Source organism: Aptenodytes patagonicus, chromosome 16, assembly GCF_965638725.1.
Source record: "Aptenodytes patagonicus chromosome 16, bAptPat1.pri.cur, whole genome shotgun sequence".
Lineage (NCBI taxonomy): Eukaryota > Metazoa > Chordata > Aves > Sphenisciformes > Spheniscidae > Aptenodytes > Aptenodytes patagonicus.
This window is the reverse complement of record NC_134964.1, coordinates 12112005-12139168: the sequence shown is the minus strand read 5'-3', so window position 1 is coordinate 12139168 and position 27164 is coordinate 12112005. Positions and strand designations below refer to the sequence as shown.

Genomic DNA, 27164 nt, shown 5'->3' with positions numbered 1-27164 from the left:
TATCGGAGGGTAATCAAGGCACAAGAAGGCGGGTGAGGTGGGTTCATTTGGTGGGGATCCCCTCACCCTGGCACCCCGGGGGGCTCAGCATCACCCACCTGTGCTCTCCATGGCCGGGCTGAGGCTGCAGCACGGGGCGGGCACGGTGGCCGCAGGGCGTCTGCAATGATGGGGCGAGTGTGCAGCTGCTCCTCACTCCACACGGGCATGGCCTTAGGTCCTGTGTCTCACCTGCGAAAAAATAGGGCACGCTCAGCTCATGCTGGTGGTGGAGATCAGGATCAGCCTGAACCCCGGGGGAGAGCACAAAGCCACGGGGACACAGCGGGCATGGGACCCCAGCGTGGAGGATGCCCGGCAGAGAGACAGAGCCCTAAGGGTGAGCACAGCATGTCTCAGGGGCTGTGTTTTGCTGGAGAAAGCTTCAGCTCAAAGCTGAACTCGTCTGAACACTTGGCCCCCAAAGCCTCCCACAGCAAGGAGGCCCCCAGGGATAAGCATCAGCATCACCGAGCAGGGCAGGATCGGGAACCTTATCCTCCCCAGGATTTAAGAAGAAATGTTCAGGTTAAGTCAAACCGAGTCTGAAATGCAAAGTCCAACCAGAAAAAGAAAAAAAAAAAAAAAGAGCCCAAATTTCCATGAGGTTTCTATGCTTGTGCTGATCCGCTGCCATCCTGATCCAGCATCCCAGAGAAACAAACCCCGAGGAAAGCTCAGGAGCCGGTTACGCTGCAGAGGGAAGCCAGCCTGGAGCGGGACAGCTTGCCTTCCCCTCAAGCATTGTTCTCTCCAAAGAAAGAGGAAAAAAAAAAAATCCTAAGAGCCGAGGAGGAAGGAAGGGAGATTTGCCTGTGAGACAACTACAAGCAGGCTGGGGAGCTGGCACGGGGCAGCCGCGGAGGAGCAGAGAAGACATCGGCATCTTCTATGCAAAATACCGCTGCTGAGATGCTCAGCTGTGGTGATCTACCCCACAACCAGGTCCCTCCCAGCCTGCGGCTCCGGCACCTCGTGGTCCTGCCCGCCCAGTGCCCAGCGCCTCCCCCAGTGCCTTGCCCTCTCCCGTCTCCCCATCCATGGGCACAGCGGCAACCGCAGGACTGTGCTGCCTGTATTTACAGCCTGAGTGAGCTGCAACACCACTTTCAGCATTTCTAGATTGAGGCTTTTCCAGCCTGCAGGTTTTGCCCTCTCTTCTTGTCTTTAGGGATACAAAAAAATAGACCACAGCTCTGAATTCTATGATTTCCCTCAAACACCCACATTTGTGGCTGATAACAGGGAGCCCACCTCCAGCGGTCACCAAACCAGCACAGGCAGCAATAACAATGCAGTCCTGTCAGTCCTCCGCGTCCCTCCAAGCACAGTCAAGCCATCAGCCCACACTTGTGCTCATGTCTTTGCTCTACTTAAGAGTCGCTCTACTTAATTTGTAGATTTAGGACCTAACTACCCAGGTAGGTCCTAAATCTGTAAATATCCATCAGCAAAACCAACAGCTCTGCGGCTGCAGGGGGAGATGGATGGACACGTGCAGGAACACCCCTGCCACGTACCACTCAAGCCCCGAGAGCATCCTGCTCTCAGCAGCTTTCAGAAGCTCATTAAAGGTTTCCTGCAGCACACGAAGTTTTCAAAACCCACCCCAGACCCGTGTGGCCTTTATTTCTGGCCCCAGGGCTGGATAACAAGGCCTGGCGCCGAGCCACCGTGGTGGATTTCCACCGCCTGCCGGGCAGCAGCACCGTGGCGGCAGCTCCTGGCCACAGCTGAAAGCAGAGAGGACAAGGGAGGCAAGGACAGGGGTCCTTCTGCAGGCCAGAGGCTTACTATAGCAAATCCCGTGCCTCTGCTTGCACAGCTGGCAGGCAGCTTGGTCCAGGGCTGGGAGCAGGGAGGAGATGCCAACCATCCTCCGTCTCAGCTGGATGCTTGATATCAACCTCAGAATCGCATCTCTGCGGCACGTGGATACTGCTGTGGCAATGGATGTGCCCTTTCCTCCAAGGTGACCACCCTGTGGTGCACCGGGGATGCATAGCAGGGCAGAGGGTGTCTACTAAGGCCAGCAAACCATTTCCCCCTCCGACACCCCACACTGATGGCACCGGCGCTGTCTGCGGGTGAGTTGTGGTGCTGCCCACAGGTTGTTCCTGCCTGTGGCACAGCCACCTGCCTTCCCCCTCGTGCCCACGCTGCCACCCCTGGCCGGGCACTGGATGACTCCCCAGAGGTGATCAGCATCCCTGGTGCAGAGCGGTGAGCAAGGGAAGGATACTCTCACACCCCAGCCACAGCCAACCCGCAGTGCTGACAGCCTGCACCAAGCATCAGCCGTGTATCTGTGGACAAAGAGGCCTTTGCTTCTACAGGCAGAAATGGGACATGCCTCCTGGTGTGCCAGGGTCTGGACCAGAGGAGGAGAACATCAATTAATCCTCCTAGTCTCAGAAATTACAGACCACCCTCTCAAATCACTGACTACAGAAGGAAAGTGAATGATTCTCCTAATCCCTTGCATGCATAAGAGCACCAAATACTGTACAGCAGCATTACACAGCCGTGAGCTGGCTGGCACCGCGGTTCTCAAAATGATATTTCCTGCTGGGAAAAGCGCTGGGGTCCCCAATGCTGCGGGAGACCCACGGCACCTGCGCCGAGCGGCGGAGCCGGGGCTGCATGCCAGGCTCCTTCACCGTGCCTGCCTCAAGGCTTGGAGAGGCTGCCGGCCGAAGTGAAACACAGCCCGCTGCTAATAGCATCGGTGATTTTCCACATCCGCATCCTACCTGCCCGCGCGTGGGAGGGAGCTGATGACCAAACGTGGAACCTGCTTGCCAGTGCTTAGTTTCCAAATTTAGAAAAGGACTCAACAGGGCCAGAGCGATGTGAGCTTCTCCTGCCTGAGAAACTTTGGTTCTCAGTTCACCTGTCTGCTTAAAAAGTGCTGGCCTTCCTCACTGTCAGCAAAGAGGAGCTGAGACTGAATCCATAGTCCACCTGCCTGCTTGGGTCTCCCAAGAAAATTCAACATAAAATGCCAAAAACTGGTCTCCAGCATATTCAAAGTCCAGTCATGCCATCTGCAGGAGGACAGGTAAATGTTGTATGAGAAGAGACATGAAAGGACATACATGGAAACAGGCTGGTGAGGAAGACGGGTCAGTCTGGTTCCTGCCAGGCACTAGCTGCTGATTCTCGCTTGGCCTGGCCATAACCAGCACAAATGAGCAGAAAATCACCCATTTTCACCGGGGGCGTTTTCTGCCTGCTTTGCTCCCCAAGGGTGAGGGTACCAGGGCTACCAAAGGAGGAGGAGGGATGCAGGGCTGAGGATGGGAAGGGCTGAACAGCATCAGCCCCAGTTCGGAGCAGTTCAGACAGCAGGACCACATTTGCCCTTCCCAGCCACCACAGACGGGGATGCTGCCTGCCCTTCCCTCCTGGGCTTCACCAGGACTTCCCTGAGAGCAGCTGGCCCTGCAATCACCCCGACACAAATCCAAACCCAGTAACACGGTGAGGAAGGCTTTGAAAACGCAAGAGCCTGTGCTGTAACCAAGGACTAAATTCAGCCTTTGCGCGGAGCACTTACAGACAGTTCCTTGCCCGTGGAGATGTAGGCTGCTCCCCAGCCGAGGTGCATAGGTAGTTTTTGAGTGACATTAATGAAGCCAGGCTGATTTATGCCAGATGATCTGACCTTGGCACCTCTTTGGCTGAGCAGAGAATGGCAGGGAGCAAAGACGCAACCTACATACCCCTGGGAAGGAGACTGCCAGCCCCTGCCCTGGCAGTGACGCTGCTCTGAGCAGAGGCTGACCATAAGGGATGAAGCCCATCACCTGACAGGAGGGATTCCTTGAACACCACCTAGAAGCCATGTGTCGCTGCAGGGACACAGTAACCGTCTGAAGCTCCAATGACACACTTAGAGCTGCCGATTTGGGTGAAAAGGCATTTTAGCAGAGGGTGTGTGGAACTGCAGGCACACACCATGAAGACCCCAGTGCTGGTGTCAGAGCAGTGGGAGATGTCACCCACCGGTACCCAGAAACCTGGGGTGTAACAGGATCCCTATCACTGCATCAGGCTGTTTCTCAGCCTGCTGAGACAGGATCAGTCCCCAACACCCACCCTGTGCTCCTCTGCCTGCCAGGCTGTTCCCAGGACACAGCAGCCATAAATCCCCTGGGAGACCAGATGCGACATGCTGGGACGTGATGCTGTGATGCTGGGACCACTCCTTCCCTGGAGAGGGTGGAGAGGCGTGTCCCTTCATCCTTTGCATGCAGGGACAAGTCCCTTCTTGCTAAGTCCTTTGCCATTGCCACCCCTTCTGGTCGCAGACCATGGGGGTAAAGACCCTGGTTACAGCCACCTCTGCACTTTGTGCCCATCGAGCCCTGACCTACCACATGCTGTGAGCCAGCCAGGGGGCCCCCCATGACCACGACTTGCTCAGGTGCTGCGTGGGGATGGCAGGCACAGAGACGGTCTGAGCTGCACTGCAGCCCCCGCTTCTCACCCAGGGATCTGGGCGAGCCAGGTCCCCTGTCCCAGGTTTGCACTGCTGGCCTGGTGTCTCACGCAGGGACACTCTCATCCAAGGGGACTTCACTGAGTCTCTAGGACCAGACCCCCAGCATTAACTGTGTCACATCCCCACATCCCAGCACAGCAGACAGGGGTTGCTGCTGACAGCAAGTGTCAGCACAGTTCCCGGAGGAAGGGGAGCTCAAGGCATCAGAGCTCCCCACCACAGACAGCCCTCTCTGCCTGCCTCATCTCTCCCAGAATGAGTGATCCCCAGCACAAGTAGGGGAATATTGTCCCCATTTCTGGGGATGGACTCTGCACTGGTCCTAGTGCCTGGTAGACTAACTCAGACCTGCAAGAGAGAAGGTCACAGGCTTTCACCTGGGAACCCCTGCCCTGCTCCCCTGAAGGCTGGGGATAGGATCCCCCACCACAGCCTGGCCCTGCACCGTCCCCGCTGCGAGTGGGAGCAGAGGGACCACACAAGGAAGGACCCTGTCCCAAACCTCCCCGGCTCCGGGCTGCACTCACCTTCCCTTGCATCCTTCCAGCTCCAAGGATCACAGCTCCCTTCGGGGCACAAGACCGTCCCAGCAGGCACATTGTGAGGAGGAGGAGGGAGGAGGCGGTGGTGAATCAGGCACAGCCAAAGGGCACCGGCTCCTCGGCCGAGGTGCAGCAGGAGACAGCTAGACAGAGAAGCAGCGATCCTTGCGGCATCTGTATCGGAGCCCACGCACAATGCCACCGAGCGTGGACGAGGTTCACTTCTGCTCTGTGTGCATGTGTCTGAGCTCACCGGTGACCACAAGCTTTCTACCCAGAAACAGGAAGGGCTCACAGGCCCCAGCCAACACACATGACCGTTGGGAGACGATAGATGAGTCGAGGGGAAATATGACGGTGCGGGGCGTAAAAGCAAGCCCTGCAAAAGTGCCAGCAAGAGACAGAAGCAGCTCAGTTCCCTGATCCACACCCGTGAGAGCTCCTCCGCTTTCTGTCCCCCTCCTCCCCGCTTGGATCTCTTCCCTTCCCTGCAGCAGACATGAGACACATTTCATCCCGTAACTGGTTATTTTGCTGTCTGCCAGCTCAGCAAGACCAGAGCCTTCTCTGCATTCATCCCACTTCTTTGCAGAGCTGCAAATCCCTGCTTCCTCTCTGCAATTCTTAAAATACCCATGGCATCAGCTGTATTTTATTTCATTTGCAGGAAAAAATTAAAAAGGAAGGGCGAGAAGGGAAGTCACATTCGTCCCTTCAGTTTTCAATAACTATGAGGTTTTTTAGTGAAAAAACCTTAGTGACTCGAAAGCCACCTCTCCCGAGAGTTTGGGGTAGTTATGGGAACCATCTGGCTATATTCTTAAAATGAAGAACTTTGCGTTGAAAGCACAGTTCACCCTGGAAACTGGCAGATAAGACCATGGGTTAAAGAGCTTTGCAGCCTCATCCTCCTTTTCCAAACTACCAGGGTGATGAAGAGAGTGTGAGCAGGACCTGGCTGAGCATCGGGTGCTGAGCATCACGTAAACCCATCCTCAGTGTCTCTCCTCTGCAGGGCAGCAGTTAATGGGGTCCCAGAGGTGGGGAACAGTTTGTGACAGCTGCTCTATTTTAGCCGAGCTAATACAAGATGAAGTGCAGTCCCATATGGAGGTGAGGCCACTGGGGCTGAGATCCTCCAGTCTGCCTCCCTCCCTACCTCTCCATCCTCCCAGTGCTCACCCCGTTGAACCACCTTCCTCCTGAGCAGAGGTTCCCCATTTGCGTCGTGCTCTGGCCCAGGCCTGCACAAGAAAATAGTCACCTTCCTCCAGGGTTGTCCCCTCCCCGGTGCTTACAGCCAGGGAGGCGTGGTGGGGAGACCACACCAATACCCTCTCCTTTCTCTGAGGGCTGGTCATGAGCAGGACAGACAGCAAAGACACTGTGATGAGGCAGGTTTCATCAGATCACGCATTACCCTGTTTGCTTTTTGGATGTGCCTGGAGGGTCCCAGCTATGGCTGGGTGGGCACCACCAGGTTGTACAGACAGAAGGTCATTGGTCCCTGTAGAGTCATCAGTCCCTATTGCACGCAGAGACCAGGCTGGGCTGCATCAGCTGCTCTTGTCCTCCATGAAGAAGGATCCATGCCCACTCTGCCCTTGTTAGCCCCGATAGATTGTTTTAATTATAACATGGGCTAGCACCCTTATGGGTGTCAGGATACATCACCTGCAGTCCCAAAGGGCCCTGGTTCAGGCTCAGCACTATGCGGTCCTGTGCCAGTGGAGGGCTCTCCTGGCCACCAGCCTCCACGCACCCCGGAGCGGTTGTAGCCTGAGCAGAGACAGTCAGAGCAAGGCATCGCACAGTCACAGCCTCACCACCAAGAGAGCCAGGGGATTTTTGGAAGTGCTGCCAACACACTGCCAGCAAACACCCAAGAGCCTCTACGAGCTGCAGGGGAATCCAGCCTGACCAGGACCAGAGATTGGTCCCAGGAGGCCACCTGGGCCATGTCCCACCCCACAGCAGCCCAGCTCCCCCAGCCTGTTCCATTCTGCTGACCATTATGATAAAAACCAGCCAAGCAAACTTCCCAGGGAGTGCATGACACAGCAATGGGATTGCCTCCCCAGCCTGGTGCACCTGCTGGAGGAACAGTCCAGCTCTGCAGGAAAGCATGTCCCTGTCGCAAGGAAAGGATATTTCCCTCTTAGCTCCAATCCATGGCAGGAGTTGAAGCTCAGTCCTTTTTAAGCCCTCAGTATGTGAGGACGCTGGGGTGGGATTGAAAATCCCATGGCAGAAGGATGGAGATATGTCCATCTACATGAGTCATCTCAACCCCATCATACTCAGTGGAGAGAAGTGACTCAGACTGTCCCTTGGAAACATTCAACATGGGGATGCACAGCCTCCCCAAAAGACTGGCTGCTCTGTCTCAAAAGCTGGCAGAAATCACTAAAAACCAAAACCTTTAGACTAGGTGAAACACGTGAGACACGGGCTGAGCGATGCAGAAATATCTGAAGCCGTGAAAGAAAACCTAAAGCCAAACCCTTTGGCGGTGGGAGCTGGGCTAGCAGCAAGTGGGCAGGCTTCCTTGGGAAGCTCGGTTGTACCGTCCTGCCCCGGCTCTCCAAAGTGCCCGGGCATCCTCCACTGCCCAGCACACCCTGGCTTGGGTCCCAAACGCCATGGCCTGGAGCTGTGCTGACCATGGCCAGCCTCGGGGGATGTCCCCTCTCCCGCCTCCCTGCTTTGCCCAAGGACAGCAGTGACACAGCAGGGCAAGCGCAGCCCATGGTGCACACACGCTTGCTTTCTCTGAGTTATATTTAGTCCCACTCCAAAGCCAGTCTCTCCACGCCTTCTGCAGCCCTGTATTTAGTTACAAATTCACTACACGGGTACGTCTGAGGTTTCCTGTGGTTGTTTATCAGCTCGACTACAGACGCTCGCAAAGAAAAACCCGCGTATTGCACAGGAAAGCTGTTCCCCCGGCTGTTCTCCCCCTCTCCCCTCTTCCCCCATCCCACCACCAGTTACCGCTCCGATCCCAACTCTTCCCATTCCTGCAACCGAAACCCCGGCTTGCTCCTGGCGTGAGGAAGGATCATACAAATACCATCGGCAGTGGCGAGCAAGCCGTTCAGCGCCAGAGCGTCCTGAAGAGAAACGCAGCAAGTGCTCAACCGTAGGAGAGACACATGAGCACATGTACTCGCAGCATTTCGTCATGCGATGACAGATGTTCTGTAGAGGAGACCAGAATTCGCCACCCTCGCGCTGCCCTCCCCCTTCTCCCTGCAGTTGCCTTTGAGCGAGATCGGTTATGAAAGTAGCACATCAGAGGCTTCGTCTAATATTACAAAGCTCTGGGGCGGCTGCCCAGCCCGTGTTTCCTTTTAGCTCTGGCGAGAGCGGCTGGAGCACAAGTATCAAATGTGAGCCAAAGGGGGATTTCTTCACTGCATGAGCTGAAGGGCATCTTCGAGCGGGCTGTTTCCCCAAAGCCAACCTGAGTATCTGACATTGCATCCTCTGGGCTGCTCAAAACTGCAGCCAATAGCCCCCAAAACTGCTCCTCTGGGATCCAAAGTCATCACTTACACCAGGGCAAGTTAACGGATGCTACAGCAAAATCATCCAGGGGACTCCATCAGGGGCAGGTTTGACGTCCTGTTTGCACCCTCCTCTTAAGCCATGTCCATCTGCCAGTGGAGCAGCTGCTATTTCTGGCCCTGATCCTGACCTGCAGCCCAGCTGCGCAGCTCAGGTAGGTAAGGGGGACAAATGCAGCTTTCCAGCCTCCGACCCTCCTTCCTGTCCAGGTAGCAGCAGCTCCAGGCTCGCCTGAGGACCTGAACCATGGCCAAGGATAAACACGGAGGGCAGGGTCTGGCTCCATCTCACCTTACATCAGCTGCCCCAGAGCAAGGTGTCTCAGTTAAAATGAAAACTAAGCAAAACTTTCGTTATGAAACTCAAAAACCACATAAAGATCACCTGCCAGGTTGTGTTTAAGGTTGTGCCTCATTTCTGGCCCCGTTTGGACAGGCTGCCAGGGTGGAGGAGACCTGCGGAAGAGGCAGGGGAGACAATGTGTGCTGTGGACCAGCCTGGAGCCCCCCTTCTGGACTGATTTTCAGTTTCCACTCAAAACCTGACAGGGCTTGTGGTTTCAGGCAGCTCTGATATGAAACCAGATGCTCTTCCTCAGGCTCTCACTGCCAAGGAAACGCATCTCAAGCTCAGACTCTGCTTTCCAGCAACACTTTGCTGCGCCGCTTGCCTGCTGGCTGCTCTGGCTAGGCACGTCCCTGCCAGGAGACTCATGCCCATGGAGGGAGAAGGTGAGAATGGCTTTTACAGCCATTTCACTAATGAAACACGTTCACAGCTCGCACTGCAGCGGACGTTCATCTGCCCATCAGGACTGAATGAACCCCGAAGCCCTTTGCTAAAGCTGGCGTGGAAGTCGAGCGGCTTCCTGGACACTAACGACTCTTTGGAGACTTCCTCGCCAACGTCACGTTTCATTCTTTCTAAGGAAAGAAACGAGTTTTCCGGAAGCATCAGCTTTTTAGATTTAGCATCTCTCTTTCCATTCCCAGAGTCAGCTTTGGAAAAAACAATCGAAGGGAAAAAATAAGTGCGTTTTGAAAACCGCTGCCAGGTTTGCTTGCACATACAGCCCAGGCAAGTGCTCTCCACCTGAGGGGGAAATAAAAGCGGGCAGAGCTCAGGCTCCCAAATGTGGCCAGCCTGGGGGAGGCCAGGCAGGGAGCTGGCTGCTTTCTTGAGGTGGAAGGGGCTGTGGGATGGCGCAACTGCTCCCTGCCTCCATACAGTCCCATTCCCTGAGCAATACCTCCCTTGTACAGTATCTTCACCAGCACAGTCCCTTCACTCTACAGACATGTCATCAGCTGGGAGAAAGCAGCTGTGTGTTGACAGCAAATCCTTTACCCCTCACAAAGAAATTTGGGGTTTAAACAGCTGTTTCAGGGCGTGTTCAGCATCTCGTGCTGTGGAGCAAGCAGCTCCCACTGGGCTGCAGTGAGACATGCTCAGGCAGGAGTTCATGAACATGACTGAGCTGGTGCTACGATGTCACGTTGCTGTTCCTTGCAGTGCTCCGGCAGTGTGGCTGGTGGTAGCACATCGGTACCCATCTGCCTTGCCTGACTACAGGCACAATCTGGAGACCAGAAGATGAGGGACCACCATGGGTGTACCTATATCTAGAATCCTCAGTGGTGAATCCAGCGCTGTTTATAACTTAGGTCTTTTCTGCCCCAGGCGATGTGGCAGTGTCTCAGCGCCCGGCTCTGCACAGGGACACAGAGCTGTTCCCCTCCATAGCGGAGATTTCACCCAGCCTCTGCTGGAAGCTGCACTCAGGTGGCCACATCTGCCCAACAGCGGAGGGGAGGTCACTGGGGCTCAGGGAGGGCACAGAGCAATTGCCCGTGGGCTTGGGAGGTCACTGTAGGAGGGTGACCAGAGCGAGTGACCCCAGCATGTTGTGCATGGCACCTTCCCCCGCCGTCAGCAGATGACCGGGCTAGTGGTGTGCGCCTGGCATTGCCCCGGCAGTGGGGAACGAACAACATGACAACTGCTGACAGGGCTAACACAGAGCAGGAAGAGAAGCAGATTAGCAAGGAAGGGGCAAGTATATAATGTTGCACCAGGAGGACAAGGTCAATAACGAGATTTAATTACATGGTACGGGCAACAACAGAAACCACTGCTTTCAGTAGGACCATGAACACCCCCCAGTAATGCCAGTCTGAACTGAAGAATCATAGTAGAGAGTCACAAGCAAAACCTGTCCCGGCACAGATCACTCACAACAGCAGCTCCCTTGGAGAGCTCCTGCCCAAACCATGTTTGATGGACAGTGCTGTCTTCAAGGCATGTCACACCTCAAAATAGAAAGACATGACTCAGCCAACACGGCATCTGCCTTCAGAACAGCCATTAACACCAGCAAAGTTCACAAAAGCAAGAAAGCAACTGGGAAAGCAATTCCCAAGAGCCCCCACGACTGGGTAGGAGATGTGGTCAATGCTAGGAAGGCTGGACACAACCAAACCGAGAGTCCTCTTGGGTCAGCTCTTTCCCAAACACTTGGAGCAGAGGAGCTCTCATTTCTTGTGAAAATCAGAGCTCCCTCTGTCAAATTCCCACCGAGGCTGGGCACACGGGGAGTGCTGGGGAGGGGTGCTACTGCTGCCCACGTCCCAACAGCACCTGCAAACCCATACAATGGTGACCGATGGAAGGTCATTATGGCCCTGCCACCACAACAGCCGTGCTCACCCCACGTATCAGAAGGTGGTGGGGAGGTGGGAATTCAGTATATCCCAGTAAGATGGTGCACAGGGCATCCCCTGCCAAAGGGGCCACAGACAGGTTTTGCATCAAGGTCCCTGTCACCAGTGGAGTGAGGTGGTGTCCCAACATGAGCAGGACTGCTCTGAGATAGCATTCACAGGACTCCTAGAGGGAAAGCATCTGAATGTGAAAGAGAAAATGGAAACTGCTCCAATGGGGATGTGCAAGTTGGTGCCTGGCAATGGGAAACAGTGGCCAGTCGCCTCCCCCACAGCCCTTCTGTAAACCAGAGATTATTTTCTTGTAGCAAAAAAGAAACCAATGTTTCTCTCATACAACGGCCTGAACATGTTGTCTCATAAGGAAACACAAGTAAAACCATTGCTAGCTGCCCTGTGCTATCGCGTTCTGTGCCAAGAAGTCTTCTCCTCTGTCAGATTTGGGGCAATCCAGCCAGGGATGTGGGCTGTCCCAAACAGACTGATCAACAGGCAACAGACAGTGAAGTCTCATCGCTCTATCTCTTTAGGAAACAGGACTAAAAGAACCAAAATATATGGCAAGCTATTTTGGGGTAGAAACACCACCACAGCTGATCTTCATAGCAGCCCTCCAACGCTTGACGTCAGGACAGCCCTGTGCCAGCACTGGAGCCCCAGCATCTCACGGCTGGCGGGGAGAGGCTGCAGGGCAGAGCCGTGCGGAGGCCAGTGCCTGCTGTGAGCAGCAAGCCCACGTCTTGCCAGAACAGCTTGAGGCTTCGTGGCCTCAAGCTATTTCCTCAGGTCAAATTAATGCTTGAGAGGAAGCTGTGTAGTTTGGACAGGTTCACGTGACAAAGCAGAGACTGGCCATATATTTCACCAGACTGACCCATGTTTTCTTCCACCGCAAGTACAGGACGTACCTTTAGATGTTCAACAGGACTCTAAGCTGTAAAGGCTGAATAATGTCCCGTGGATTTGGGTCATCCACAGAGGAACCCAGAAACTGGTCGAGAAAGCCTTGGGAGCCATGTTGTCACTCCACAACCAAAGGACCAAACAAGTACACACCCAAAAATTTGTGTAACACACAGAGTTGATAAATCAGTCCTTGAAGCCCAGAGGAATTTGTTGCTGTGTTCAGACTTAAGTCAAGTGGCAGAAAAGAAGAACTGCTGCTACGTTGCATAGACACTCAGCTCTGGTGGGAGGGCAGTGGCATCCCAGGGAGATGAGAGGTCACAGTGCGACTGCTTGGGCTCAGTGCCCGTGATGCAGCCAGAGGATGCTGCCAGAGGAAAGTACTCAGCAGGGCACAGAGGGGAGGAGGACTAAAACCTGCCTGTTGCACAGAGTTGGCTCATCTACTTTTTTTTTTTTTTTTTTGAAGCTCTGTCCCCAAGCGCTCCCCTTTTTGTTTCCTTTCTGGACGGGGCTGCTGCACTCTCCTCGTTATCGCCGCTACCATCGCTGTTTATTGCCATGTCACGGCTGCGGCGCTCAGGGCCCCCGTGGGACAGATGAGGCCCCGGGCCAAGGGGAGGGGAAGCCGGGCAGCCACACGACTGCAGAAACGGCCAGCGCCAGAGCGTGCGCCACCCCGGCCACCCCCAGGCTGCAGCAAAATCCAGAGCACAGCCTCCCCGCGGGGCTCAGGGCCGGACGCATGAGCACTGCCCGCCTTCTGGGGCAAGGAGCTGGAAGTGGGGAGCCCCAGCAATGTCGGGGCAAAAGCAGGCAATGGCTGGGAGCAGCTCTGGGCAGGTGACTCTGTTCCTTGCAACTGGGAGTTGTTTCACACAGAGCAAAATGAATAAGCATGAGCTAGTGCTGAAACAGCCCCAAATCAGTGATGTAATTCACTCACCCCATCTGGGCTGAGCAGCAAGCAGTTGCCGGCTGTCTGCAGGGTGTGCACGGGGGATGCGTGTGCAGCGAGTGGCCGGGGTCCTTGAAGAGTGCCAGAGCAGTAACAACATCAAAACTACCTGCATCTTCTCCAGGGGCGTAGGCAGCAAAGTCCCCACACTCCTCCCTGGGACAGGCTCCAGGGCAAACCCTGTGTTTCCCACCAGGATCCCGCTTGCTGGCGGAGTGCAGCAGGGGAAGCTTGCACAAATATTCCCTTCCTGCAGATAAGCAGCACGTTCCTCTTCTCCAGCACCACCAGCAGCCCTCCCCTAATTCACCCCAAGAAAGGAAACTGCACCGACACCGTTCAAGTGCTTTCCAGGGTCTTTCACCCACAGGGATGCAGCACTCATGCACGCACTGCCAATCTCTAAGACACAAAGCACTCCCCAGTAAAAGCGCAGCGCTGGGGACCCATAGAGCAGCAGATCCCCCTCAAAGGAGCAGAGAAAGAATGGGGCAGAGGACGAGCACTGCTTTTCCCCATGCACGGACCCAGGAGCAATGCTCCCTCCAGGACTCTACCTGCTTCTTCAGGGCAGGCACCGGGGAGCCTCGCGAGTCACATATGCACCCAAGGTCCCATCCAGCGCGGGGGGGGCAGAGAAGGGTCCCGGAGGAGTCATCGCAAGGACCGCTCTGGCCGGTGAGGAGGTCGGTGGGTGCCAGGAGAGCGCCGGGGCGGCTGCCGGGCTCTGCAGCACACTTCAAAGTCTGCAAAGCAAAAAGGGAAGCGCCGGAGTTATTTCAAGACAACTTCCTCTTTCACAGAGAAGTCCCTCAAGGAGAAAGCTGTCCCCACACGGGTCACGCTCGCCCAGTGCTCTCAGGATGTGCTTAGGAGCAGGCGAAAGAGGGCTCAGCCGTGCCCTGCCTCTAATCCCCAAAAACCAGCCATGCAGGTCAGGCTGCTCTGGGATGAGCCTGTCCCGAGGCAGCCGTGGTGAGCCCGGATGCTGGCACAGCCTCCGCCGTGCCACTGACCATCCCGCACGGGGGCAGCTCCTCTGGTGCTGCCGCCTCCCAGCCGAGGCAGAGAGAGTGCCTGAGGCTGCACACCCAGTGCCTTGAAATAAACAGTGTTGCTACGAGAGACAAGGAGGAGTCTGTCCAAGGAGACACTTTTCCAGCTCCCTGTTCCAAGCACGGCATTTTGTGCCTCTGCCAGCGCATCCCGCCCGGAGCATCTCATGCACATCTGCTTTTGCTCAATGCCAGCAATGCCCCTGCAGATGCCCAGAGCAGCCCCTGCCTGCCTGCTGCCAGCACAGGAATGCAGCCTGGGCAGAGGATGCTGTGCCTCTTCTGGAATGCATTCGCAGAGAAATTTGCCGTTGCATTGACAGAGGTGTTGGCTGCAGGTCTGGCTGTGCTCAGCAGGGCGTCACGTTGTCACCACTCGTGACTCAGTGTCAGGAGTGCAGCTCCCAGGATGAGCCCAAACGGGGCCCCAGGTGAGGCTGCTCAGGGCTGCTGAGGTCTGACAGTGCACCAACACACTGTTAGGGCCAAGACCCATTTGCACATTAGCAGTAGCCCAGGCTGGCACATGGGAGGGATGTGTGGACCCACCAGACCCAGCCCAACTCAGGAGATGACCGCTCATCCCTATGGGATGTGGGGTGGGGTGAGCCCACCAGCTCTGTCACCCCAGCCAGCTGATGGGGCATGTGCGCGTGTCCCCATGCTTCACTGTGCAAAGTGCTCAGGAAAGCTCAGTAGTGTTGGCCGACCCCTCCAGCAACTGTGACCGACTGCCACAACCGGTGCTGTCCCTGCTTAAGGCCAGGGCCCTGTTAGATCAGCTCAGCACCCCAAGCGTTACCTAGAGCAACGCTGGAGGCTCTGAGCTTTTTTGGATTATGTGGGTTGGGGGGAGAAAGTACTTATAGAGGGAGCGTGGGAACTGCAGCTGATACCGTATCACTTCCCATCTTCTTTTACATGAGAAAAAGCATTAGGTATAGTTACATACCTGGGCCCCAGATTTAAAAATAACCTACTTCCTTCCGGACTGGGAGAGAAAGGCAGGAGGAGGCAGTTTAACTGGCTGTCAGCATTACTTGCATTCAATTCCCACTCGTTCCACTGGTGCCAAGTTGCTGCGCTGAGCAGCATCCCCTTCCCCTGGTGGGCTCGCCGCCCCGCGCGGCCGAGCAGCCGTCCTGCGGGCAGGAAGGCTCCAGGGAAACAGCAGCAGCACACAACAGCAGATGATAACATCCTCATTTCCCCTGTCTTGTTTTCATTCACATTCGCTCCCATTCATGAAGGACAGACATACACACGTGTCCTGGCCCCGGTACAGATCACTGCAGAGCGCAGTGGCGCTGGTGGACCCTAGACCAGCCCTGTGGGCAGCACGGTTGTGGCATATACACATGGGATCCTGTCTGCAAAAGCTTTGTCCCTGCTAGCATCAGGATTAACTTCTTCAACATGCCTGGGCTAAGGTTTTGGGCAGCAGTGTTCAATAGCTTATTGTCCCATGCCTGTCCATCAGTCCTGACGCCGTGTTGCATCCATCCTTCCTCAGCAGGAGTTACCCAACGTGCAGGAGCTCCTGCCACAGGCAGGAACCGCCACGCAGATACTGTTTCCCACGCAAATGCCAGAGGAAAGTGAGCTGTGAAGCCAATGCACTGACACAAGTGGGGGTATGAGCCCCACGTGGTTGCATAGGAGGGGAAAAGGGTGGTACCCCTTTGTCAGATGTGCTCTTGCTTTGGTGATGCTTCACAAGCATCTTTCAAGGCTGGGATCTCCCACTTGCTGCTGGATATTTTCACTCCTCACCTCTCAGCTGGCCACTGCAGGTCCCAAACCTTCACCCTCCCCCTTATTTTCACTAGAATTGGACTCTCTCCTGCTGTACAGCTACAGAAGGAGGATGCCAGTGAGCTTCCTTGGACGGTTTCCATAGCACACACCCAGCATCCCCCTTGTGGCCATCAACTTTGGGATCCCAACCCAAAATTCATTTACCTAAAGGGCCCTTCTGGAGACCTTCCCCTCCTGCCTTTTCTGCACGCACCGTCTCTAGTCATAGTGGCAGCTGGATTTCAACATCAGACCTCCTCCAAGTGTAGGGTCATGTTCTTTCGTGGCAACACATGTAACAGGGAGGAAGGGGTTGGTTGTCCACGTTTTCTGTAACGAGCTGCCAGTTAGCAGCTGATATCATTAGACACTGAAACACAGCTGACCGTTGCCCTAAGAACAGGACGGGGAACTGTCAAATCACCCCAGATAACATCACGCCTCTGCCAACATGTGCTGGCAACAGCAAGAGGAAGGGCCAGGTATGACCCCGCTCAAACAAAGCCTTCAGTCAGAAGACCAAAAAAAAAAGTAGGAAAGAACCAAAATAAAGTAGAGAGAGAACCTCTTGTGTGGCAAGCAGCGTGGACCAGGTACAAAACAGCTCTTTGTCCCTGCAAACGCTGTCCTCTGTGATTTACAGGTGTTACAGGAGCACCATAAAGGGCCATGCCTGCACGCTTCTGTGCATGAATGGGATACACAACGGTTTTGAACCGGCCTGAATCTCCCTCACGTGGAAGAAGTCTGTTTCCCAAAATAAGCGGAAAGAGCTCACCTGAAGCACTAATTCAGGAGGGGCTTTCCAGCCTGGAGAGGAACTTACTGCCCAGAAAGGGGCTTTCCTGCCATGGGAGCGGCACACAGCCCTCTCTCCTCTTGAGATACTACAGCCGCCGGCACCTGAACTCGTGCCAGCAGCAGCAGCTCCCCGCCGGAGAGCACGTTGCACAACCGCCGGGCCGTGACGCGCCGACACCGGCCGGGGCTGGCTCCCTCCTGGCCGCCACACTCCGGCGCCTTGCAGCTGCACGCGGGGCCCCCGGCGCCTCGCAGCCCCTCACTCGCCCGGTGGCGATGCCAGGGCTGGCAGCAAGCGGGGCTGGCGGAGACAGAGATGCTTCTCCTCCCCGTCACGGTGCTGATGTTTGGTTCCCATTTTGGACACTGCTCCACACCCCACAAACGCACAAAGGTTCGGGTTGAAGCGGAGCTCTGGACACCTCTCCTCCTGCCCTGGTTTCTATTCATGGCTGCTTTAGTTTTCCCTGCTTTAATTTTCCATCATTACGTGGCTGCTTTAATAACATACCTAGCAAGTCGACCGAGTTTCTGAGGGAAGCAAAGGTATTTGTGCAAAGAAAATGATGCTGTTTGAGCTCCGCTCCTTCTAAACCACCCATCCTGCAGGGAAACCTCCTCCTGGCAGATGTCCAAATCCCCAATGCTTTAGTCAATGGCTGATTTTCTTACAGTTTATAAGGGAACAGGTCACAAACCAAGCAATATTTTGATGTCGCATCTCTATTTTCCACCCTGGAATTCAGCCCAATTCTAGTTTTACTCCAGCTTTAGCAAATATAGAAGATGGGGGGATTTGGGGAGAGGGAAAGACAAGCAAACAGGCAGTTTGATGGTGTTTAAGTTGCCTTTTTCATTTCTCCAAACTAAGCCATCTCCAACATTTTTTGGTTTTTGTCTTGAAAAAATCCATAGTAAGGAGATAGCAGCAGCAGAAGATAGTAATAATAAATCATGGACTTTTCAAGTCTGAGCAGCGTCACAGTATGTCCTGCAAGGGTGGAAAATATCGTCTTATTTGATAAAGACTGTACACGTACTAGCACCAGGAGACGCGACTGCTCACCTACAGGTTAATTACAGGTTTGAAAATCCAAGCAAATTGATCGTGATAAGTATGAGCAAACAGCTGATAAGAAAACAGCAAGCTTTGTCTTTTCATCCCGTCCAGAGACCAGCTCCCACCATCCTCAGGGCTGCAATTACACGCCTGGTATCACACAACCACCCAGCAGTGCAGGCCATGGAAAACCCCTGCAAGTCGAGGTTACCCACCTGTGAGCAGGAAACTTTGAGGCACCTGTAGGAAAGGGGTCCGGTGCCGCTGGTGGGTGCTGCAGCCGTCTGGTGCCGATGACCTGGGCGTGCCTGCGCTCGCACGGGTTGTCAGTGACTCGCCAGTGCTGAGGAATGTATCAGCCGCTTGAAATGGTGAGAGATTGCTCCGTGTCCGAAATCTTAAGTCCTACATGCACGTACGCCAAGGGCTATAGGTTTCTGCTGCCCACTGCTCACACCTCCCAGGATCTTTTTCCCAGAATTTACAGCTCTCCCGTGGATAGCAAGGTGACAGTTATGGAATGAGACCAAATCCTCCAGCTTATCAGTTCTGCCAGCAATAGCGTGCAACAGGAAACAGCTCTTTTTAATCAGTCACTCTGCTCCACTTCACTTGTTGAGCTGATAAGCTGAGTGGACATCACTCATCATAATCTACAGTTGTTTTTCAGGATGGACGAGCAGGGCTTTCGAAATGCTGCTTGAGCTTCCAACCTGCTGCGTAAGGCAGAGAAAGGGGCAGGCTGTTCCTTAATCCCAAGGCTTGCTTTTTTGGAGAATCCAGCCCCCAGTGCATGCCCAAGGCACGACGACCATCTCTGCTCCCCCTGCGTGGCTATCCCTGCCCGCTTACCCTTCCTAACCTGAATGTTTCTTGCAACATCCCCTATCATCACCCTTCTCCAGTTGAGTCTAAACGTTACATCTCCCCTCAGAGGTCATGTTGTCCATCGTTTGGCAGTTCGCAGAGGAAAGAGAATGGGCCTGACCTGAGCCAGTGGTGCTCCTCTTTACACTGGTAAAGCCTGACCTGTGAGACCCCGGTGGGATACAGCAGCTCAGAGCCAGCTTGTGACCCCCCACATCCCCACAACTTTTCCAGCAGAACCACCGCCTCCCCAGCCGCTCCCCAGCCCCTACTATGTAGCTGCCACCCTTGCCCCAAGGGGAATCTTGACGCTTGACCCTGTTGAACAACCTATGGAGAGGTAAAAAACCTGGGCTCAGCTCAGTTCACTTTAAATTCCAGTTCTCCACTGGAGTCACCATGCTGCTCGGCCTCACCTATGAAGGCAATTCAGATGCTCTTTGCTCCATCTCCCATCTCATTAATTAATAGATTGGAAAGCCCCAGCAGCAGGACAGGCCCTGCACAGCCACCTTCCTCCATCCTCCCAGCCTGGCAACGAACCTGTGCTCAGACCACGGATGCTGGCCTCCCATCCAGCTTGCGGTGGAGGCACCCGGTCTGTGTTTCCCCAGTTCCCTTACAGGCAGCACAGGAGAGGCGGCGGCAGAAACTCCACCACACTCAGATGGCTCCTCAATGTCCTCGGGCTTCGTTGTGCTGCCGGAGGAACAAAACTGCATTGTTTTAACTCAGTTTGGTTCTGATAAATCCCTCACTTCCCTGTTGTTTCCAGGTACTTGCGAAGGGTTGGTTTGTTTGCGCTGGCATTTTCCCAGCAGTTGAATTAAGCTGAAAGAGCTCCAGTTCCTTCCCCCTTTTTAAAGGCCGGTCCTTCACTTGTCCTCCTCCAGTCTCGCAACCTCACTTTTTCTCTACCCATTCCCAAAAGTTACTGCAAGAGGGAGCCCTTAGCTGAATCCCGAGGCATCTTGGCAGGAATTTCTTCACATCAGGTGATTTAAAGCAGTTAACGTTCCTGAGTGCACCTACCTTTCATAAGGGGACCTGGCCCTGTGTCTGACAGTTACACTGAAGCCACCAGCTCCCAGCTGGGCTCTTCCCAGTTCACGCAAACGTGCCTTTAACACTTTCAACGTCGTCCATGGATAGCTTTCCCTCTCCAGCAAGGACTCGACCAGCTTTTCCTTGTCTATGTCTCACTGCTAACAAGCTCACAGGGCGAGCGTACGTTGCTGCCATGCTCCTGGAGCCCAGTGCCTCCTTCGCCTTTCCTAATGCTGAGAAGCTCCTGTGTTTGCTGTTTGTCACCTGCTTTCATCCCAGCACCTCAGCTGTGTCCTCGTTGTGGCAGGTCAGTGAGGACCTTGCAGCTTAGCCAGGCGGGTCTGGTACCCTGTGTCCTCTCTTCGCTCTGCAATGGGATGATCTGCATGTGTAGGGTGAAGAAAATGATATTGTCCTCTTGGGCAAACCATGGGGAGATCTACTGGTGTCACCCAGTGGAAGTTGTGAAGAATTTCCCCACTTGGAGTCCCTTCGTTGGTGTTGACTCAACCCTGTTGGGTCTCTCTCTGCTTCACAGACCAGCTCCACATTTCTTAAACAGGGACATCACAACTAGGTAAAACAGGTCTGTTTTAAACACATCAACAACATGACAAACTATTTTCTTGATTTACTATTTCCTTTTTCTCTTCCTATTTCCTATTTCCTCACTGCTGGGGATCATTTTCCCTGAAGTTCAGCACTTTAGGGATTTTATTTCATTGGGCTTTTTAAAGCCAGGGATGGAGAGCTGGGAAAAGATGACAGACAGGAGAAAACCACAAAGGAGAAATAAAAAATCATGACAAATGAAGCTTAAAAATTCCCCAGAGAAAAAACAGAATTTGGGAGCAATAGCTGAAGCATCTCTTTCTAGCACCCTGCAATGCAATGATCGCGCCTTTACTCATAAGTTATTTTCCCAGTTTTTCAGTCCACTCCATCTGCTGACAGCCAAAATTCATCTTCCCCTCAACTGTGGGAACACCCTAGCAGCCTTGTTGAGATGAGACGAGACAGCTCCTCCAGGGCGTCTCCGCGGGGCGAGGAAGCACCGAGCCCCCACACCCCTGGGGCTGGCTGCGGTGGTGGTGCAGCGGGTGCAGGCGTCTCTGCCCCCGAGCGCCCACGGGACTAAGGTGGCCCCCACCCACGTCCTGCCTTGGGGGGGAGCTGAGTGTGTGCTGGAGCAAAACTGTCACGGTTAGAGGTTTTTCACTGCCAGGCTGCGGCTGCTCGCAGAGCAAGGGGCTGCTCAGGTTCTGGTTTTTTTTGTTTTCATGTGTCTATTGAAAGAGAAACTTTACATAAAGAGCATGCATATGCACGTGCACCTACCTGCTCTATCTGGCCAGGTTATATGTTAATAACCAAACCGTATCTATCTATATCACAATACTTACTATCCTTAATAAGACACCTGGCAGGGGTGGGGCTGTTTAAGTAACAAAGATTCACACTGCACACCAACCCGCACACATATCTGTACTTCCTTACTATACGAAGTATGTGGAACTATTTTATACGCTAAAAGGAAATGTGCAGTGTGTAGGTATATATCCACCCACCTGCCCACATCTGTACTGGGTTTGTCATTCATATTACAGCACATACATGCATATACATACACACAAGCTGAATATGTATGCTATACAAATGATTCATTTATAGATACATAGAGATAAGCAGGCAGACAGATAAATAGTTACGTGTTTCCTGGCATGGTCGTACACACAAGGAGTATTCAAAGGCTTTAAAATGACTAATAGACAACTCCATTCATGCAAACCCACAGCTTGCATATTTAGACGCACTAGTCATATCGGGAGAGCTCAGAAAACATCTCTCACTATCTTAAACTATTTGTAAACACATTCTAACAGAAAGTGAGAAACACAAAGATAACACAACCTCCTTTTGGCCATGTTTTACAATCACCGATCAACAGCTGTTAGCTACACCCACTCTGCCCGTCAGTGAAGAGGATAAGTTACGGGCTGCATCCACCCTGCAGGTGCCCACATCCACCCAGGCACCTCCAGGCCCAAGCTAAATATTCACATGGTCACTGAGAGCCATACCCGGGGAGAGAGGGAAACGTAGGCTCAGCCTGTTCCTCCATCCTGCATTGGGCATGCTTCATGTCATAGGGGAAGGAGCCCCACTGCTCAACACAGCCACCATGGCCAATGTGGGGCTGGAACGGGGCAAGGGGGCCTGTAGCCAGCCACAGTGACGGGCTCCAGTCCTCAGCACACAGCCCACCAGGCTACTCACTCGCTGCAACAGAGGTAATTTGTCATAGAATCATAGAATCATTAAGGTTGGAAAAGACCTCTAAGATCATCGAGTCCAACCATCAACCCAACACCACCATGTCCACTAAACCATGTCCCTAAGTGCCTCATCTACTCGTCTTTTAAATACCTCCAGGGATGGGGACTCAACCACTTCCCTGGGCAGCCTGTTCCAATGTTTCACCACTCTTTCGGTAAAGAAATTTTTCCTCACGTCCAATCTAAACCTCCCCTGGCACAACTTGCCCTGAGCATCCGAGGGGCAAAGGGCAACATGGGAAGGCAGCTGGACCGTCTCAGCTTGGTCCCATAAAAACGGTCACAGACGCATGAGGCAAGCCGCTCCTTACTGATGGCTTCCAGGAAACAGAAGAGCAGAGACAAGTTAGAAGCTAGACGTCTCCATCCTTGCTTGCACCCAGCCCAGGCTACAGGCACCATTTCTCCTCACCACAGTGTCTTTCCTTGGGCAATTTCCGATCAGGATAGATGCTTCTTCTGGTCTTCCTTCAGCAAGCAAGCAGAGAAAGCAACATGAACACCAGCATCCCCCCAGTTTTTTAAGGCTTCAACCCTCCCCGCCATGTGGGCTGTCTTTGGCCCTAGGGACTGGCACAACTACTGTAATGGCCTTGGTTACACACAGGCTCGAGTCACACATTAAAGTACAGATGGCTCCTTCGGACGGGAAGAGGTTGGCTTCCAACTAAAGATTAGCACATATTTCCTTTTGCGATGGCTGTGAAGTTAAACAGAGGAGGAATCTCAGCTATCACTCAGTCTCACCCCTACCCAGATTGTTCGTGCCGGTTCCAGTGTGTCGCATCTCAGAGGAACCACACGCCTCTCAGTCGCCCAGCCTGTGGCAGGAAGGGGTTCAGATGACGGTGTGGAGCACACAGAGATATGAGACGGTGCCTGCACTCAGGCCCTTCGTCCATCCCTTGCCCAGCCTCCCAGGGACTGGCTGCAGAGCACTGCATTCGTCACCACGGCTGAAGCTACCCCATTGCTTCCTGTCCCCAGTGCGCCATTAATACTAGCCATAAAACAGCAGCAAAAAATTAATCAGCGGCTTTAGGATTACAGTTCAGCTGGGTACCTGGGCAGGAAAACCCTCAATAGGCTGATCTTTCTTCTAGGAACCTCTCACAAGAGCATCCTGTCCTCAAGCAGTTTAACCTGGACCGCCGTTGACGGTAAGTCAACACAGAGATCACCTAGGGGAAAAAACATGCGCTGTTGTACAGGGAAAGTACTGATGATTCAGGGTTTCATTTTCCCCTGCAAGTCAGTACCCAGCTGGTGCCCACAGACAGTGCAGAGGGGCAGCGCCATGTGTGACACAGCCTGCCATCAGCAAAGATCTCCCAATAGACCAGAGTGTGGAGGACCCAGGGTCCTGGGTATCCTGACAGATCCATCCACAAATTTCTGATTACAAGGGCAGCATCAGCCTGCAGTTAGTTCATAAGCATTTCCTAGAAAGCCTCCAGACACAGCCAGAAGCAGGACTAGTCCTTGTGAGAACAGAAAGTGTTCGACTGGCTGAGCCACGCTGCTTGAGGTCCTCTCTGCAGATGGAAACACCAGCTAAATACATTGCATTACACTGGCCCATTGCTGTCCAGAAAGTTTTATGCAGTCAAACCCAAGTCTAGGTTATCGTAGAGCTGGGTAAACACCACAAAATATTTCTCATGCTTGCTTTGATTTGGATTTCAGTTTTTGGACATGTTTCCTCTGGCTACAACCCTTTAGCTTTTGCATTTCTTCCTGTGAGCATTGCAGGGGAGGTGCCTACAGCGGGGAGAGGGGATTAGAAGGGCACAGGGTAAGAAAGTGAGTTCAGGATTGGCACAGAAAAGCCCAGCCCGTTCCTCACACAGTCAGCTGCCTGCACCAACTGGCACAGGCATACGGGCTGCACCTGAACATACTGATAATTATGCAACTTTGCATCGTTAGCACACCATTACTCTTCTTGAGTGAATTTTCCCTGCTAGGAAAACTCCATTCCTCATGCAGGCACAGAGAGCCTTGTTAACTTATAAGTGATCATTAATTATCACAAGTAAGATAAGGACAGTGGAGCACCAGGCATTGTCAAGAGAGATAAACAGCCGCCTGCAGCCCAGAAACGTTTCACTTGTCCAGCTTCGCTTGTTAGTCCTGAGCAAAGGTCAGTCCTGAGACAAACAGGGAGTCGGATGCCCTTTTAAGTCATGGGTGCTGGCCAAAACCCTTAAGGAATTAGCAAAATTCATAGACATTTCCAATCTTTTCTATTTTACAACTGCCTGTAAGAGCAGCTAAGTCATGCATATGGGAAACAGCCTGATCTACCAGCCCAGAAACCTGCAGCCGCGAGAGGGAACTACGACAGGGAGTTTGGCAGAAGAAGATACTCCCTGGATTTTCTTCTGCTTCTCCCTTTTCTTCTGAAAGTGCTGGTTTATTAGCAGGGCTCTCAACAAACCCCTCTGGGTCAGGCAGGTCCTGTCCCCGGCAGAGGGGTGAATTTGGCCACCGTGCCGTGGCTTGGTTAGCCAGTCACCAACCCGCAGGCAGGGAGCCAAGCTCGGGGCTCGCTGCCAGCCCTGCCCGCAGGACCTGAGCCCGTCCCCAGGTACCTCCGCTTCGGCTGAAGGTAATTTGAGATGCAGCGATGGGAACAGACAGGCAGCAGGCAGACAGAAAGGAGAGGACGGTGCTTGTGGGGCTGTGACCTCTAACCAAGGAGACACCCTGGGCACATTAATCCTAATCCTGTAATGGTACGTGGGGACTGAGAGCTGCTGGGAAGCCTGACTCTGCTCTCTGCTATTTCTTGCTACAGCTGAGAGAGCAGATGAGCACCTTTGAAATACCTCCTTGCAAGAGATCTCCTGGAAACAGCCCAATTCAGGTCCCATGACCCCAGTCCCCAGGTCCTTGTGGGCTTCCACACCCCCTGTCATCCCCCGTACCTGCTGGTCTCTCTCTGCAGGGCATCTGGAAATGCCACCCACGAAACCACACATTTGTCTACCAGGAAGCAAAAGTTCAAGAGGAAGGTTTGCCCTGGAACTTCTGACAAACAACTAGTTGAGCACGAGGAAGGGATCAGAGGTGCCGAGCTGCCTGAGGCTGTGGGCAGGTCCCTACACCCAGGCGAAGTGCCCCATCACCAACCAAATGCTTGGGCTATTTTTGTCCCAGCACACCAAGCCTGGGTGCAGGCTCCAGCTTTCTCCAGGCAGCCGATCCCGGGCCCGGCAGACCTCTGCTCACCTCTGGCAGACCATGTGAACTTTGCAAATAAAATTTTTCCCCAACATGACGGTAAAGCTAAAGAAAAGTCAGATACAGCCGACTTCAAGATACAGCTGTCATTGTTTGGGAGCATTCGTCATGCCTCACAGCAATGTCTCCATTCAGACAATCTGATGATAACCTACTTAGACCACAGAAGGCGGGTTCTATTGCCCCACCTGCCAAAAGAGGATGGCACCTGCTTCTTCTACCTTTCAGAGGAGTATCTTAATGACTTTAATAGTGGATCCAGCACAGGCAAGCTCATTCCTGCCTATTGATGCTAACTCATTCTGTGTTCCTAATTAGCCACCAGATCAGGATTGGCTACTTAAGGACCCCTTCTCTGGATGTTCACTGGCTTATGTTGTTCTCCGCCTCATGCACTAGAGTATCTCCAGCCTTGAAGCTATTCAAACCTGAGCTGGACCCTGAGCAACCTGATTGACGTTGCCTGCATGCATTAAGCTCTTTGCTCCCTGCCAGCGCTGAGCCGTGGTGGCTCTGGGGTGGCAGATTTGGCTCTCAACCAACTCCTATGACACACCAGCACCTGATGCAAGCGTCCACACTGGGATGCTCCTTCTTGTGCTGGCGAGGTGAAGCTGTGCGGATCACACCAGTAAAGATGAGGAGCACCTATGCACAAAGTGCCATTGGAGGAGACCAGAGGATGGAGGGTCACCACTGATGGTGGGTGGTGAGAAGTCACCCCATAGTGCGTTACCCACACCACATCGCCGCATCCCACCTCACCGGTGGTGGAGTGCATCCCACTCCAGCTGTGCCGAGTCCAGCAGCTTCGGCTGAGGTGGCTGCAGATGACAACCCCTGACAGAGCAGGGGACCATCTCAAACTGCCACTGCACCTTGATAAATTAACACATACCAAAACGCCAAGGCTCTTTTTTTTGGTATAACCTATCTCATTCGGGACGCCAACGTTAAGCTGGCGCTCCCGGCCTGAAACGCCGAACGCACCTTATTCACTGTCTTCCCATCCCTCACAGATGCAGACAGGCCACAGACCAGCTCAGCTTTGATGCTGTGAGAGTTGGAAAAAGCTCCGTCGAGTTGATTTGACCATATCTACAAGAGGCAAAACTAGTTTTGTTAAATAGTCTGGCCTTAACCCGGCCTTGCTTATTTTATCAGCAGCTGTTTGCTAAGTCTTTTGTACTTACAAGAACAAAACCCTCAGCTATGCAGCACTTCAAGGATCAGACTTGAGCCCTGATCCTAAACTTTTCGTCATGCACGTTTTTAGAACAAAGTACCTTCTTTCTGCTTCGGATTTAAGCATGCGTGTTCCTCTTTCCACTTTTCTTTTTAAAAAGAAAAGAACAGGGAAGGGGGATTTGTGGTTTAGGGTTTTTTTTGTTGTTGAGAACAAACAAAAGCAGATTATCGTTCCAGCTTGGAAAATAAAGTATTTTCCTTTCAAATTTTATTTGCCTTTTCAAAAGACCCTTTTCTTTTTATTTAAAGAACACCTTTTGTTATTCTCTAATCAGAGTGAAAAAATTTGATAGCTAATACATAACAAAGTGCTGATTAACAAAAGTTATTCTCGTCTGGTTTTTGGCTCGTCTGAGCTGAAATGACTTTTCCCACGTTGTTTATTTGATTACGACACATTGGCCCTCACACCTACCAACTAATCCTTGAATATCCACAGGAAGGGAAGGGCGACACTTGAGACAG

General features: G+C 53.3%; 1 protein-coding gene across 4 annotated transcripts in view; it reads right to left on the bottom strand.

Annotated features, from left to right (window-relative positions):
- PIK3R6 (phosphoinositide-3-kinase regulatory subunit 6) overlaps nt 1–13999 on the bottom strand; it is a 35769-nt gene extending 21770 nt beyond the window's left edge. Inside the window, exons 1-3 of one of the 4 annotated variants that reach the window (XM_076353609.1) lie at nt 8162–8364; nt 5074–5231; nt 99–231 (exon numbers count right to left, since the gene is read on the bottom strand). In XM_076353609.1, coding sequence (XP_076209724.1) covers nt 99–111 — 13 coding nt within the window. In that variant the 5' untranslated portion in view covers nt 112–231; nt 5074–5231; nt 8162–8364. Of the gene's footprint in view, nt 1–98; nt 232–5073; nt 5522–8161; nt 8365–13799 lie in introns of those variants that run through there. The other 3 variants (XM_076353612.1, XM_076353610.1, XM_076353608.1) reach the window with 3 other exon arrangements.
- Between the last annotated feature and the right edge of the window lie 13165 nt (nt 14000–27164).